Source organism: Pectinophora gossypiella, chromosome 6 (assembly GCF_024362695.1).
Source record: "Pectinophora gossypiella chromosome 6, ilPecGoss1.1, whole genome shotgun sequence".
In the NCBI taxonomy this organism is placed as follows: domain Eukaryota; kingdom Metazoa; phylum Arthropoda; class Insecta; order Lepidoptera; family Gelechiidae; genus Pectinophora; species Pectinophora gossypiella.
Window position 1 is genome coordinate 14,220,265 of NC_065409.1, and position 13,865 is coordinate 14,234,129.

The following is a 13,865-nucleotide window of genomic DNA, read 5'->3' on the forward strand; positions in this document are numbered from 1 at the left end:
CGACCATTTCATGAAATGGTCGTATTTCATGAAATGGCCAACTTCAACTGACCATATCGTTTAAACGTCAGCGTTTAATGATATTTCCATCCACGTTTGGCCATATCATTAATGTAGGGTGTCCATGATAAGTGGTGTAATAAAAACGCGAAATAAGGTAGGAAATAATGTATTACTCTAGTACAAAGTACAAAAATGTTTAAAAGTCAATTAAAAAATAAAAAGTCATTTTCGATTAACGGAGTGTTGATGTAGTTGACATATACGCCGTAACTGCATCTCGCTTTGAAGTCGTCGTCATATTTTTTGACACTATTTCAATGTATACTTTTCGTGTGTAAGATAAACATACTGGCGGCGTAGGGGTGGCCCAAGGGCCACCCCCGCCGCACCCTAACCTACTGTTATGCCTTGTAAAAATTATAAAAAAAGGATTATGATAATTTAAATTATGACAAAAACATTTATGCGTTTTAATAGAATCCTGTTTCAAGTAGTTAATGCCATCTGCGGCATATCTACAATAAGTCACGTCAAAAAAAGAAACTTTACGGACAGTAGGATCATCTATATTTTTCTTTTTTAAAATTAATATCTCTTCATTCGCAGTTTTAATTACTTATATCATATTTCGAAATCCAATAATAGTCCATTGATTTACGTAGCGTGGTCACTCGACCTTCATTATTTGCCATATAACCTAAAAATAAAAATAAAGTTGCTGTATACTGTTAATACGAGTTTTTCTTTTCACCTTAGTGTCAAAACATTGCTTCAATGCACTTTTATCTTGTATTTTCTCATTATTATTCGTATTATTCGCGTCCACACAAGAATAATTATTGTCCGCCGCCATTATGCAAAACATAAACAAAGCGACACCAGCGCCACTACCGGTGGATAATGTTACTATTTTACGATATGATCGCTAACGTTTGGCCATATCATGAAGTAATCATGCATTTAGTTGGTCATATCGTTAAACGTTTTGTGTTCATTGATCTGGCCAAACCACATCATGATGTGGCCAACGAATGTTGTTCTATTTCATGAAATACGACCATTTCATGAAATGGTCGATCATTTCATGAAATGATCAATTCTATGATATGGCCACGATATATACACCATACCCGTCCGGTAAGGTGTCTACCTTACCATCTGTCTAGATGATACCCACTTTAAGACTCTGTCGCACTAACATATTTGACATTTTGTGAGACTTACAGTTCAATTTGTCAAAAAAGTTAATGTGACATTGTACCAAAGTGTATAGATATTAATGCTCGTGACCGAACGCATTCCATTCCTTTATTCTCGGTCCAGCAAGGAACTTAAATATTATTTAAAAAATTAAAAAGTGGTAATGGAGTTCCATAGTCTCTGCTCAACCCGGAGGGAAATAGGCGGGTGTTTATGTCTGTATGTATGTGTGAAAAGTAATATTTTATTGTGTTTGTACCTACCTACACTTATTCTTATTACTGGTCTGAACCGTGGGATAATTCGTTGTTATAAAATTCATTCCCCATACAAATTACAGACCTCAGTTTTAACACACTTTTATTGCTACAACAGAACTTTATTTTATACAGGGTGTTAGTGACACCGTAACGAATTTTATATCAAGTGGAATTTTCCGTCGCAAAAATATGGAAAAAAAATAATTAAAAGAAAACACTAAGTTTTCCGACTTGATATCAACTCAGAATCATGGTCTGTATCATCCCGCTTAATATTCGTTACGGTGTAACTAGAACCCATACCTACTTGTATGGCTACCTGTACGTACTTGTACGGAGTGTAAGTGACATCGTAACGAATACTGAGGGGAATGATTCTGCTCAGTATTCTGAGTTAAAATCAGTAAAATTTTCCATAGCAAAAGTATAGAATTGAAAATAATTTTGCGACGGAAAATTCCCCTTCATATTAACTCAAAATCATGGTCTGAATCATCCCCTTGAGTATTCGTTACGATGTCACTAACACCCTGTATGACTCGCAGGAAACGTTGGCATAAACGTTACATTCTTACGTCAAACCTACCATTATAGTGATTTTCACTATAATAGTATTAAAAAGGTTCGCTTTTCAAAAGGTTAGTAATGAATGGGTTCAACCTGTAATAACAAAATGCAAGTGTCCAATCGAAATAATATTTGCATTGAAGTATTTGTGGGCAGTTGACTGTAATGATTACACTCTATTCTCTCCCCTTATTTATTTAAAAATGCCTTTACAATTCACATCACTGTAACCACGTCGCTTTAGGGTTTATGTACTTTTATCATAACGTGATGAAAGTTATGTTATAATTAATATGACAGTGAAATATATAAAGATTATAAAATTATTAAATTAGGGGCTTTCGACCCCTCCCTTTTGACCAGCCCCATCGATAAAGATAGTCATCATCATCACTACTTCCACGCTCTTGTCGGTGTAGCATTCCTTGCTACTTTTTAGACAAAAATAGGGCAGTGGTTTCCCTCTTGCCTTCCGCCCCGCAGTACTCTGTCTGACGCGAGGATGGCGCATGGCGCCCAGAGTAGTCTGTTTCAAAGCCGTACTAGAACTCTCGTCTGAATATTACAGACAGTTACTGCTGCCCTATATCAGGTTCCAGGTTACAGTCCCTGCGACTTGCCCCTTCGTTCTGCATTGCCGTGCCGATGGCTCCCATCTCCGCCTCTAGAACCGTGCAAATGATTGTACAAGTATAAAATCCTTACAATACATATTATTTTTATTATAGGCACTGCCTATAAAGCAGTTATATATAAATATACCTTTAATACCGGACTTGTACCAATGAGTTATACATTTCTCTTAAATGCATTCTTCACTAACACAGTTGGCTCGCTATCTATCACGTTGGTCTAACAGAAAGCTCGGTGAGGTGTGGGTACTTCGCTCAACTTGTGATGGATGCAACTCTGACTACCCCAATTGGAATTTATCCGTGAGCTTATGTTTTATGTTTAATATTTATTTGAAACCTAATAATACTACGCAGTAGTAGTAAAATGTATTTTGTGCTTAACTTACATCAATGTTTGAAACTATAAATTGCTACATGGATAAGTTCCTGATGTTAAAATTAAAGCAAAATTAAGTTCAAATACTAATTTAAAACTACACTATACACATTAAAATGCTTGGTCATTTACATTCCAACAAACTACATTTTATCAGTAAACGAACCTGACTTATCCTTTAACCCTGTAACACGATTTGAATTCAAAAACAACACTATATAACACAACAACACGCGCTGCATAATGCCTAGCTATTGCTATACTCTGTGAGGCATAATATATATGCCTACACCTACCGCTATAGTGTACAGGACTGCATTGCTAAATATAGGCCGTCCGGCGGGAAGGGTACTTTAGTTGTGCATGGTCAGGACTTCCCTCCCCTCTCCCCTTCCTTGCCCCCACCCGCATTGCATAGGGTTGCCTGTTGTCTGGATACCTAGGTATTGAGTTAGGTCCCCATAGGATGCGCTTTTACTGCGCAATTGAGGTAGGTTTGCATTGTTTGTCTAGAGATCTGAGGCGTTTTTACTGCATATCATCTTTAAATAGGAGATATTAAGGGTGGATGTATATTGATTTAGGTATTATCAATAGGTTATTTCCGATTCACCAGTAACATAAACTCAACATGAAATATGTTTTCTGATTTATGGAATTGGATTTTAAAAATGACATTTAAAGCCAAACATTGATAGGAAAACGGGAAAAAAATAGTTAAGTAAAAGAAAATTAAAAAAAATATATATTTTAGTTGCCTGGAAGAAATGGGTCGTGCACTAGGATCAACATAAATTATGAAATTCCGATTACTAAATAAATTTAAAGACAAATCTAATAGTAACGAAAAACATTTTCTTTTTTATTTAACCTATTTAAATTAAGGAAAACGTAATAATAAGTCCTACATTTCATCACATTTTTATATGACGTCATAGTGTGCGACTATGACGTCATACAAATTCAACTAAAGACGTTAAGTAAAAGTAACTGATTTGACTAGTTAGAAACCGGCCTATTGCTGCATGAGTAATCAGACCGCATGTTGTGCCTTTCTGTATCTGTTGTCTTTATTTCTGTATCTTATGTCCATTGTGCATATTTTATCTATCTGAAAGCTCGTGAATATTTCAAAGTTTATTAATTATTATTAAGTAAGTTGTTTTGTCCAAAATTTTCAGAATAAAGTGTTACCAATAGCTGGTCCGTCAATATACTGAGCCTGTTTATACAGTTTAGTTATTATGTAATCAATTATGTAGGCGGTATTCCGAAAGCTGTTGAGGTAGGTTTGGCAAATTGTTCGTAACTTTTAGAACAGTTTGCTAATATAAAACTTCACGTGCAAATATTTAAATGTGGATAGAAACTCTACGTTATGGAATATTCAGCCAACTGATAGTTTCTTATGTCAAAGATAAATTATGAAATTCTGATTATTATATAAAGACGGATTTTCGAAAACATTTTCGTTTTTCTATAATCGCAAAAGCGTCATAATAAGTTTTTCTATGACGTCACAGTTTGCTTTTTCTTACAATTCCCATAGTAATTCCGTGTTCTGACGTTTAGTAAAAAGTAACTGAAATGCTTATTGGAAACTGAAACTAGCCTATTTAGAATAAGATCTAGTTTGTTCATTGTTAAATCAAGGTGTTTTGAACGACTAGATAGAGCATCTAGGTTAACTTAACCCGGTTTCAGACATGTTCTTATGCCATGTTTAGTTAGTCTAGTACCTCTACCAACCTGTGCTGGGAGGTTTTCTGGCCACGTCTTTCCCTCAGCGTTACAGATTCCGACGTGGTAGTAGTTTTACAGCTAGTTACATAATACGTAATTTAATTTTTTGACGTACAAAAAGCGCTAACTTTGTAAGCCAATTTTGAAAAATAAATATTTTTTTGAATTTTAAATTTTTGTCCGTTACGTAGTGCTTTGAATCTAAGTTGTTGAAACATTAAAATAGGGTGCATATTTGTAATGAATTCCTTTCTCTGTTTAGATTACTTTATGCCTGTGATTCGTCACCTAATCTAAATTCGAATAGATTAATTCGCTTGGCTGTTGTTTACTTATATTACATTACTTACATTATTACATTACATGTGTCCTGTGTGTGCAATAAAGGTTTTTTTGTATACTTTCTCTCGTTATCTCGTTTTTTAAATGTAAGGTGATCCGTGCTTTGGAAGGCAGGTTAAGCAGTCGGTCCCGGTTATTACTTACTGGTGTAAGTACGTAGTCGTTACATGAGTCATGTCAGGGGCTATGGCGGCTCAGTAATAACCCTGACAGGGCCCCCAGGGTTGATGAGGTTGGTAATGCACCTCATAATCCACACGATAGAAGAATAGTGAGACTATTTCTCCTTTCCATTCACTCTATAATCGTGTCTCTGCCCAACCCAAAAGTAAAACCGCTTTTAGAAAAGTGCAAGTCAACCTTAAATCATGGCCTATCCCAACGCAGCTTTCATAAGACCCATCCTTTGTTTTCATCTATAAAAGCGAACCGTTTCACTTGAGCACTAACATCTAGCGTCTGCGTATCTAGGTATCCCACTCCAAACCCTATCGGAAAGGGGAGAAAGGAGGGACGCATGCGTATTGCGTCTGTTATGCACATTATGCACGCGTGCACACAGTGGCATGCACTCACACAAGCGCAATGCCCGTAGTATATCGGGGGGTTAAAACGCGGACGTTTCCTAGGTCATGAATTTAGGCTGAATGAAACGGATGTTCGATACAGTGACCAATATACAGGGATGTAGGGAAAACGTCTGTTTCCAGATATATTACATATCGTCGCCGTAAACCTATTGATAACTTCGTAAGTGCTTGTGATTTTCATTCATTTAATTTACGAACACACTACTAATTTTTAAATAACAAAACCTCGCAAAATCAATGAGAAGTTTCCAAGGTACGTTCTCCAAAAAAACATGTCGCTGCACAGAGTTTCGTTTTGTCTAAATACAGCCACTCTCGATCAGTATGTCACTCGCTTTACTCGCCTGATTACTTTGTTTGTTACTGCTTATTGTTATAACTTTGTTACCTTCAGTTCTTTTTTCACAAATAAGTTCTCATTCAACCTCTGTTCCACACACTTAGGTATGCTTTACAACGTGGGAAATTTTATAAACTTTTAAAACTGTAGAATTTACAACGATTTATATAAATACCTAGGGAGGTTACTAATGATGATGACACTAATATCATATATCATATGTAAATTATATATAATATGTGTAACCTCCCCCTCTATTTATATAAATCGTTGTAAATTCTACAGGTTTAAAAGTTTATAAAATTACCCACGTTAAAAAGCGTAACTAAGTGTCACGAACGTATTTGTAAAAAAAAGAACTGAAGGTAACAAAGTTATAACAATAAGCAGTAACAAACAAAGTGATCAGGCGAGTAAAGTGAGTGACATACTGATCGAGTGTGGCTGCCATATTGCTGACGACGAGTGGCGAATGTTAATGTAATATGTATGAACCACAGACTTGTTTTACTGGACTGGTCAGTCTGGAAACTAGCGAGATATATTTATAAAACTATATTGCTAATAGCCCCGATTCCTGCAGACACCTAATTTTACTTTAAGTTATACATATCCTTTCTTATCCGCCGAAAAGGAAAGGGACGGATGATTGACAGCTCTTAATTTTAGGAAGAATGAGTAAATATAATGCATAACCCGGGCGAATCAAAAAGGTATCTCGCTAGTATGCAAACCGTTTGACGTGTGCTGTCAACTTAATTCTGTCGGGTTATTGGCCAATGTAAAATTTTTAGACGGTTGTTTTAGATTTATGCTTAAAATTGACGTGTGTTCCATAAATTTTATGCTTGTTGATTACTCGTCCCTTTCCTTTTCGGCGGATAAGAAAATGACAGATATAATTTAAAATGAAATTAGATGGTATTTACAGGAAATAGCACCATTATCTAAATATAAAAGAAGAAAGTGACCGACTGGTCAGTCAGTTGTAGCAATGCATAAAAACTCAATCTACAGGGACTGGAAAGTTGATATACAAACTTTTTTTTAATATAGGTTTTGGAAAGAAGGTTAAGAGACTTACCATGTTACGATCGCTGTATAAAAACTAGAATACCTATTCATCTTTTCTCTATTGTAAGCTTAGATGAAACCACAATGTGGTCGCTAAAATATTTTTCTTATTTTTCGGTTTTACAGTGATCGTGTAATCTAAATGCCCCACAAATAAAACCCCTGCTTTTTCTCTCGAATAGGTTGTGAGGTCAATGACCAACCTCATCAACCCTGGTGTCAGGGTTATTATTGAGTCGCCAAAAGCTCATGACACGGCTCAAAATCTTTACTCAGATGTTAATTGAATTGCCAGTTGTAAGTACTTACAAAGGCTAGCGAATGCCTACTTAAGAATTTTAAGGCGACATGTTAAATACAACTTTGCAAAATAGAATAACTTCTCCACAAATTTCGCCAGAATTCGGTTACTTAGCTTAGTCTGGAAATGTAACGAACCATGCCCCGATATTGCCATCTGACTACAAACAATTCACCATTAAGTTTCAAGCCGTTTAACTAATTCAAGTCTATCAATTTCCGCGACCTATCCAGTCGAATTATGCATCCATGACTTCACACACACTTTTAACCCGTCTACTTTGCAGTCGCGCGTCTCATACAGGTTTCACTCACTCACACACACATTTTGTATGTATGGTTGGATGTATGTATGAGTCCGTGTTTGCGGCCTCTTCGCCCCAGCTATAAACGCTAGCGTTAGACTTAAAAATAGTCTCAAACCAGACTGGTATGACGGGGAAAGTGCGAAAGGGATTACCAGTTTTGGAATTTGTAGTTTTAGTTGGGAGTTTAAATGTCTTTTACGCTTTAATAGTTGTGGTATTAAGGTGATTCATTTATTTTGTCGTATTTAATAAAAAAGAAGTATTAAAATTTTGTATTTGACGTCTCTCTATGAAAGGAATCTAAGTGATGTGAAGTATAGAGCAACGCGGACTTCCGTTGGATCTACTCTGAACCGGCATGCGTGTACGAAACGTTTTCAGAACGTATTTTTATCAAAAACATCTAGGTCCCTCTGTCAAGGTGTTTCTTATCATCATCATCACCAGCCCATTAACGTCCCTACTGTGGCACGGGCCTTCCCTATGGATGGATAGGGAGATCGGGCCCTAAACCACCACGCGGGCCCAGTGCGGATTGGTGGTTATTAACGACTGCTAATGCAGTCGGGACCAACGGCTTAACGTGCCTTCCGAAGCACGCAGGAGCTCGAGATGAAAACTTTTTTTTTTGTGGTCACCCATCCTATGACCGGCCTTTGCGAAAGTTGCTTAACTTCAACAGCTCCTCACTCGTGTTTCTTGTAAGTAGCTCAAATTAGCTACTTTTACACACGTTGTGAGAAGCTGCATTAGTGTTAGGCGGATGAGCCGCTCGATAAAAAAATATTTATTTAAAATTTGGCGATTCATAGTGCAAGTATGTTTGTTACCAATTGAATAAAGATATTTTTTAGTTTGAGTTCGACATATACACTTAAAGGCACACGAACTTCATTATTACTATGGGAAAACACCCGAAATAAATGATTTTTTTTTTATTATTGGGTACTTGGTGAATTTCAGATGGCTTTTTCATGGTAGATATAAGTAATCAGGCCAGGAATTATTGTATCATATCGTGGTTCCCTTATCCAGAACGTATTACTGAGTAATTCTGTGTCTGTCCTGTCTGTCTGTGTCTGTGGTGTCCGGAAGTTATAAATGTTTATTTCTTTCTTTCTTTTAATTCACGCTTCAAGAAGTTTGTCAAGCTGAGCCTATCCGTCAGATGGTTGACGGTCAACCTCTTCTGCGCAAGTTCCGGTGCTACACCGATTTTCGATTAACAATAGGTGATTTCTTAACTAGATGTAACTAGTTTGAGGTTACTGTAGTCCTGTGGTTTACTGACTTCCTTCTCAAACGGGGAGCATCGGTTCGAACCCCGATAACGGACTTGCTCCAATGAGTTATTTAACAGCCTCCGTGCTTTAGTTGTTAGAGCGTTAGGCTCACGATCTGGAGGTCCGGGGTCGATTTCTTCGATTCATTTTTGTTAGATATAAGTAGGTGTGAGACTGTCCTTTGTTTGGTAAGGTCTTTTCAGGCGTGAATCACCTGATTGTCCGAAAAAGTAAGATGATTCCGTGCTACGGAGGGCACGTTAAGCTGGTGGTCCCGGCTATTAGCCGTAAAAACACCTCCACCAACCCGCATTGGAGCAGCGTGGTGGAGTATGCTCCATACCCCCTCCGGTTGATTGAGGGGAGGCCTGTGCCCAGCAGTGGGACGTATATAAGCTGTATATGTGCAGTTTTGACTAACACATTTGGCTCGACCATTACAAACGACGAATACGGCTCATACCTGCCACGTTGGTCTAACAGAAAGCTCGGTGAGGTGTGGGTACTTAGTTCATCTTGCAATGAAAGTACTTTTGATCGTCCAATTGTGATATAGTCGTAAGCTTATGTTACGATTGCTTAGCCAAAACCTTCTTCGACAGTCGATTTCCAGGCCCGTCATATAAATTGCAATGAATATAACTGTTACTGTAAGTATATTGAAGACTATAGAGAACCGGAGAGGAAATATGATTGGCCACCTGATACGACACGATTCATTTATAACAAACATTATAGAAGGAAAAATTGAAGGGAATAGAGGAAGGGGTAGGCCTAGGAGAACATTTATGAAACAAATGAAAGAGAAGGTGCAGGTCGTGTCGTATCGGGAGGTGAAGGTTTTGGCGGGAAGAAGAGAGGAATGGCGATTACTCCACCGACAAGAGCGCAGCTCTTAAATAGAGAGAGATAACTGTTACTGATATGATTTTAGAGCATGTCTTGCAATCTTTGAACTTGTTATTTAGTCCGTGTCAGTTGCCTCTAGGCAATTAAACATTAACAAATGGACTGACCTGACCTAGGGCAACACGCATTATAGTCGTGTAGTGAATACAGGGTGTTAATGACATAATAACGAACACTAAGGGGGATGATTCAGACCATGATTCTGAGTTAATATCAAGTGGAATTTTCCGTCGCAAAATTCGTGTTTTTTTTAAATTATTTTCAATTCTATAGGTACTTTTGCGATGGAAAATTCCACTTGATATCAACTCAGAATTGTAGCCCGAATCATCCCTCAAAGTTTTCGTTACCATGTCACTAATACGTAGTTATAAATAAGTAGTTTGAATTCATATTTGGATCATATATAATATACATTCATATAACATTTCTATACAAAGTAGTTTCCTAGAAGTTTTTGCACTCTCTAAAATTCTTTACGTATGACTTCATACAGCATTCTCACTGAAGTAGGTACAAATTAACTCATTTTAAAAAACATCTACCAACGACGCGTGTCTGTAGAATTTACTAATTAAATTGTGTCGATACTAACTATTTTATCAAGACCTCTCAGGCCTTTACCCAACACTCGCAAATCCATTCGCAATAGAGGTCACGACAAACCGGCTGTATAACATTGTGTATGAAACACGCGGCCAATTACAGTTGACACTTCGCAGCGTAGTAATTACGTTAGTATGAAGGTCATAGTAATTTGGATGCTAGATTTATAAGCCAGTTTGTGGTGGTCTGTTGTGTGGTGATAAGAGGTTGGTGGCAGGGGTCAGGGTAAAGTGGGGTTTTCTGTTGCGTAAGTCACTGGTGTCGTTTACCCCACGGCCTTCGCGGCTAGAATACTTCCCGTGAAGTGGCTAGTTCTACTTTTCTATTCTAGCTTTAACTGGTATTGCACATAAACATAGGATAAATAGTAATACTAGGTACGTATAGAATGGCAACTCTCCGCTGCAAAAGTCTTACTTTAGTCTTTTGTAAATTAGTCACCGGTTTAACTATACCTTTCCATTATGGAGAGTAAATTTCCATACATAAGTATATATTACCTTCTACATGACATAACACAGGCGGTTCAAACTGCTACTGCTATCTATCGGTGTGCAGTGGATCAACATAAGTACGTAAATAGCCCATATACGGCCGAATGCTAAGTAAAGGCTTCTCCTCAATTAACCGGAAGGGGTAGGGAGCATACTTCACTACGCTGCTCCACTGCGGCTTGTTGGAGGTGCCTGCAATGTCCTAGCCAAACAAAAGACAGTCTCATAAAGTGATTTCGACATTGTCCCCATCAGGAATCAAACCTGGACCTCTAGATCGTATGTGTACTCTAATCACTAGGCCATGGAGGCAGTTTCGACCAACATAAGACTAAACATGTTTTCCTCATTTTCAGATTACAACGCTGCCCCGCTGTTCGCCTCGGAAAACGCCTCCAGTGGTAAGTTTTTTTTTTAAATATTAAACTATTTTTAAAATCCGGCTTAATATATCCTGTGACTTATCTACAGACACACGAACAAACGTGAAATGAATTTAGTAAACTAAAGTTCACCCCGGACACTTCATACAAACAACCTCGTTTTACATAGACACCACACATTAAGGTTATCGTCCAAGTGCATCTGCGTGTGTGACGTCTGACGCCATACAATTCAAGTCTAAACTTTCTTCGAGAGGGGTGAGGTAAACCTAGCTCAGCCGCTGGTGGGGAGCGGAGAGTTTCCGTTCTATTATTCCTTATTCTATGACTAAAGTTAAGAATAACGCTCCATAAAATGCTTCCACATCGGATTACGTCACAATAATATATATTAATACTATAGTCATTATTACCGAACCGATGAGGACGAATTTTGTTTTGTTAATTTTAAAAAAAATCAGTGTCTTTACGCGCCATATTCTTCTGAATACGACATCAGATAACAATACTAAAACCGACCTTGTCTGTTCTCTGATAGTGACTTTAATTCTATGCTTCAGTTTATTGAAAGTACAAAAATATAAAATAATAAATTATAATATAAAATCTGTAATTTTATACATTTATTAGTCAATTTATTTTACCTCATCGTGTAATTTGATATCAAACAATATAAATTTGCTCCTATAATAATTATAAAAAATAGACACAAAATTATAAAATAAAATAGACTTATTTTAATCAACTTTTTACTTTTTAATATAAAATAGATACTTTAGCCCTGGTTCGGTAAATCGAACATCTGCTTCATAAACAAGAATAGATTAAAATTTAACCTGGCGATAAATCTAGCATCGTGAACCACCCTAGGCATCGGCGTATTAGATCAGATTGTCTAAAGCACTATTAAAACCTAGTATATAATAAACCGTGATAGATAACTTAGGTATATTATAAAAGGATTAAGTATTAATATTTCACACAGCACGAGCGCCTTTATCGAGCGAAAGATGGTAAAATTAGATTATTTTTTCTGAAAAGTGTTCTTTTTATAAAATGAATGGAATTAAAAAACAGAAAAAGTTACTTAGACATTGCAGGCTTGAATAACCTGAATTTCCGAAAAAATATGATGATTCCGTGTTTATAAAGGCACGTTAAGTCGTTGGTCCCGGGCTGCCCCGATATCGACCCCGCCGGCGTGGTCGACGATTTCCCTCATTCAGCGCTTATCGCTATCGACCCACTAGGGTCGATTAATTCTTTCAAATAATTTTCCTCTCAGACGACGCCCTGAGCCGAGGTTCGCGCCCAACTGGGCACCCTCAGGCCTGTTGTCTTAAACGTTGTACCGGGTGAGAGCCTTCAGCGCTCCCCATTTGTCCGGCCAAGTAGTTAATGCCAACTGCGGCAAATCTACAATAAGTCACGTCAAAAAAAAAAAGGTCCCGGGCTAGGTACTAGCCCAGCTGCCACCACCAACGTGCAGTGGAGCATCGTGGTGGAATATACTACATACCCCCTACGGCTAATTGAGGGGAGGCCTGTGTGTAGGAACGAGTATAAGCTGTTATTTGTTATTGCGTATGGCAGACAAAAATAAAATATCCTGCATGGAACATATATCCAGCTGAAGCTCCTCTAACCAAGTCTCTGCCGCCATGCCGCATCCGTCACACAGTGCAGCTCGGCTATACCACCTGGGAACCGGTGCAGAGAGCACACGTTCACTATGTGAGATATGATTTGATCCGGGTGACCACATTCACAGTATGGCGACTCCTTTAAGCCCCATTTATGTAGGTGATGGTTTGACTTTCCATGGTTAGTCCTACACCGGTTCAGTCGGGTCCAAATTTTTCGCTTGGAGTCAAAGCCGCTATAAGCTGTTTATATTTATGTAATGTGTATATGTTTGTTTTAACAAAGTTAAAAAGGAAAGAAAGAAAGAAACACTTATTACTCCCGGACACCACAGACACAGACAGACGGGTACATTACATTTAACACAGGACAGAAACCACACGGAAAAAATATGAAAAAAGAACACTAAAATTAAAAAAAAATTAGAAAAGAAAACAAACCAAAATCATAAAAAAATGACAAGTATTTAAAAATGCAACTGACGGCCCGATCGTCTGTAGTGCGGTGGTGAAGTTAGGTAGTCAACCATTGCGATAGACCCGGCTATACAGGTTGTGAGAAGCTGCAGTAGTTTTAGGCGGATGAGACGTTCGTTATGTAAAAATTGACGATTCAAAGTGTAACTATGTTACCTACTGAATAAAGATATTTTTGAATTTGAATTTGAATATCTGCCCTACAAACTACAAGCCGAAACACTTGACACCATTTAATCAATCACCTAATTTTGTAAACACAAAGTACTTTGCAACTGTAATCCTTTAAAAGGTTCCATGGCAGTAAATTCATTAATTCCCTCACGCCGACC

General features: G+C 37.6%; 2 protein-coding genes across 5 annotated transcripts in view; one reads left to right on the top strand and one right to left on the bottom strand.

The window, feature by feature from the left end:
* LOC126367787 (putative fatty acyl-CoA reductase CG5065) overlaps nucleotides 1-13,865 on the bottom strand; it is a 576,419-nt gene that overhangs the window by 283,758 nt on the left and 278,796 nt on the right. The window lies entirely within an intron of this gene.
* The window catches only part of LOC126367777 (ecdysone receptor), a 431,491-nt gene that overhangs the window by 182,743 nt on the left and 234,883 nt on the right, over nucleotides 1-13,865 (top strand). For all 4 annotated transcript variants that reach the window (XM_050011506.1, XM_050011507.1, XM_050011508.1 and 1 more), the window contains one exon: nucleotides 11,387-11,431. In XM_050011506.1, coding sequence (XP_049867463.1) covers nucleotides 11,387-11,431 — 45 coding nt within the window. The remainder of the gene's footprint in view (nucleotides 1-11,386; nucleotides 11,432-13,865) is intronic.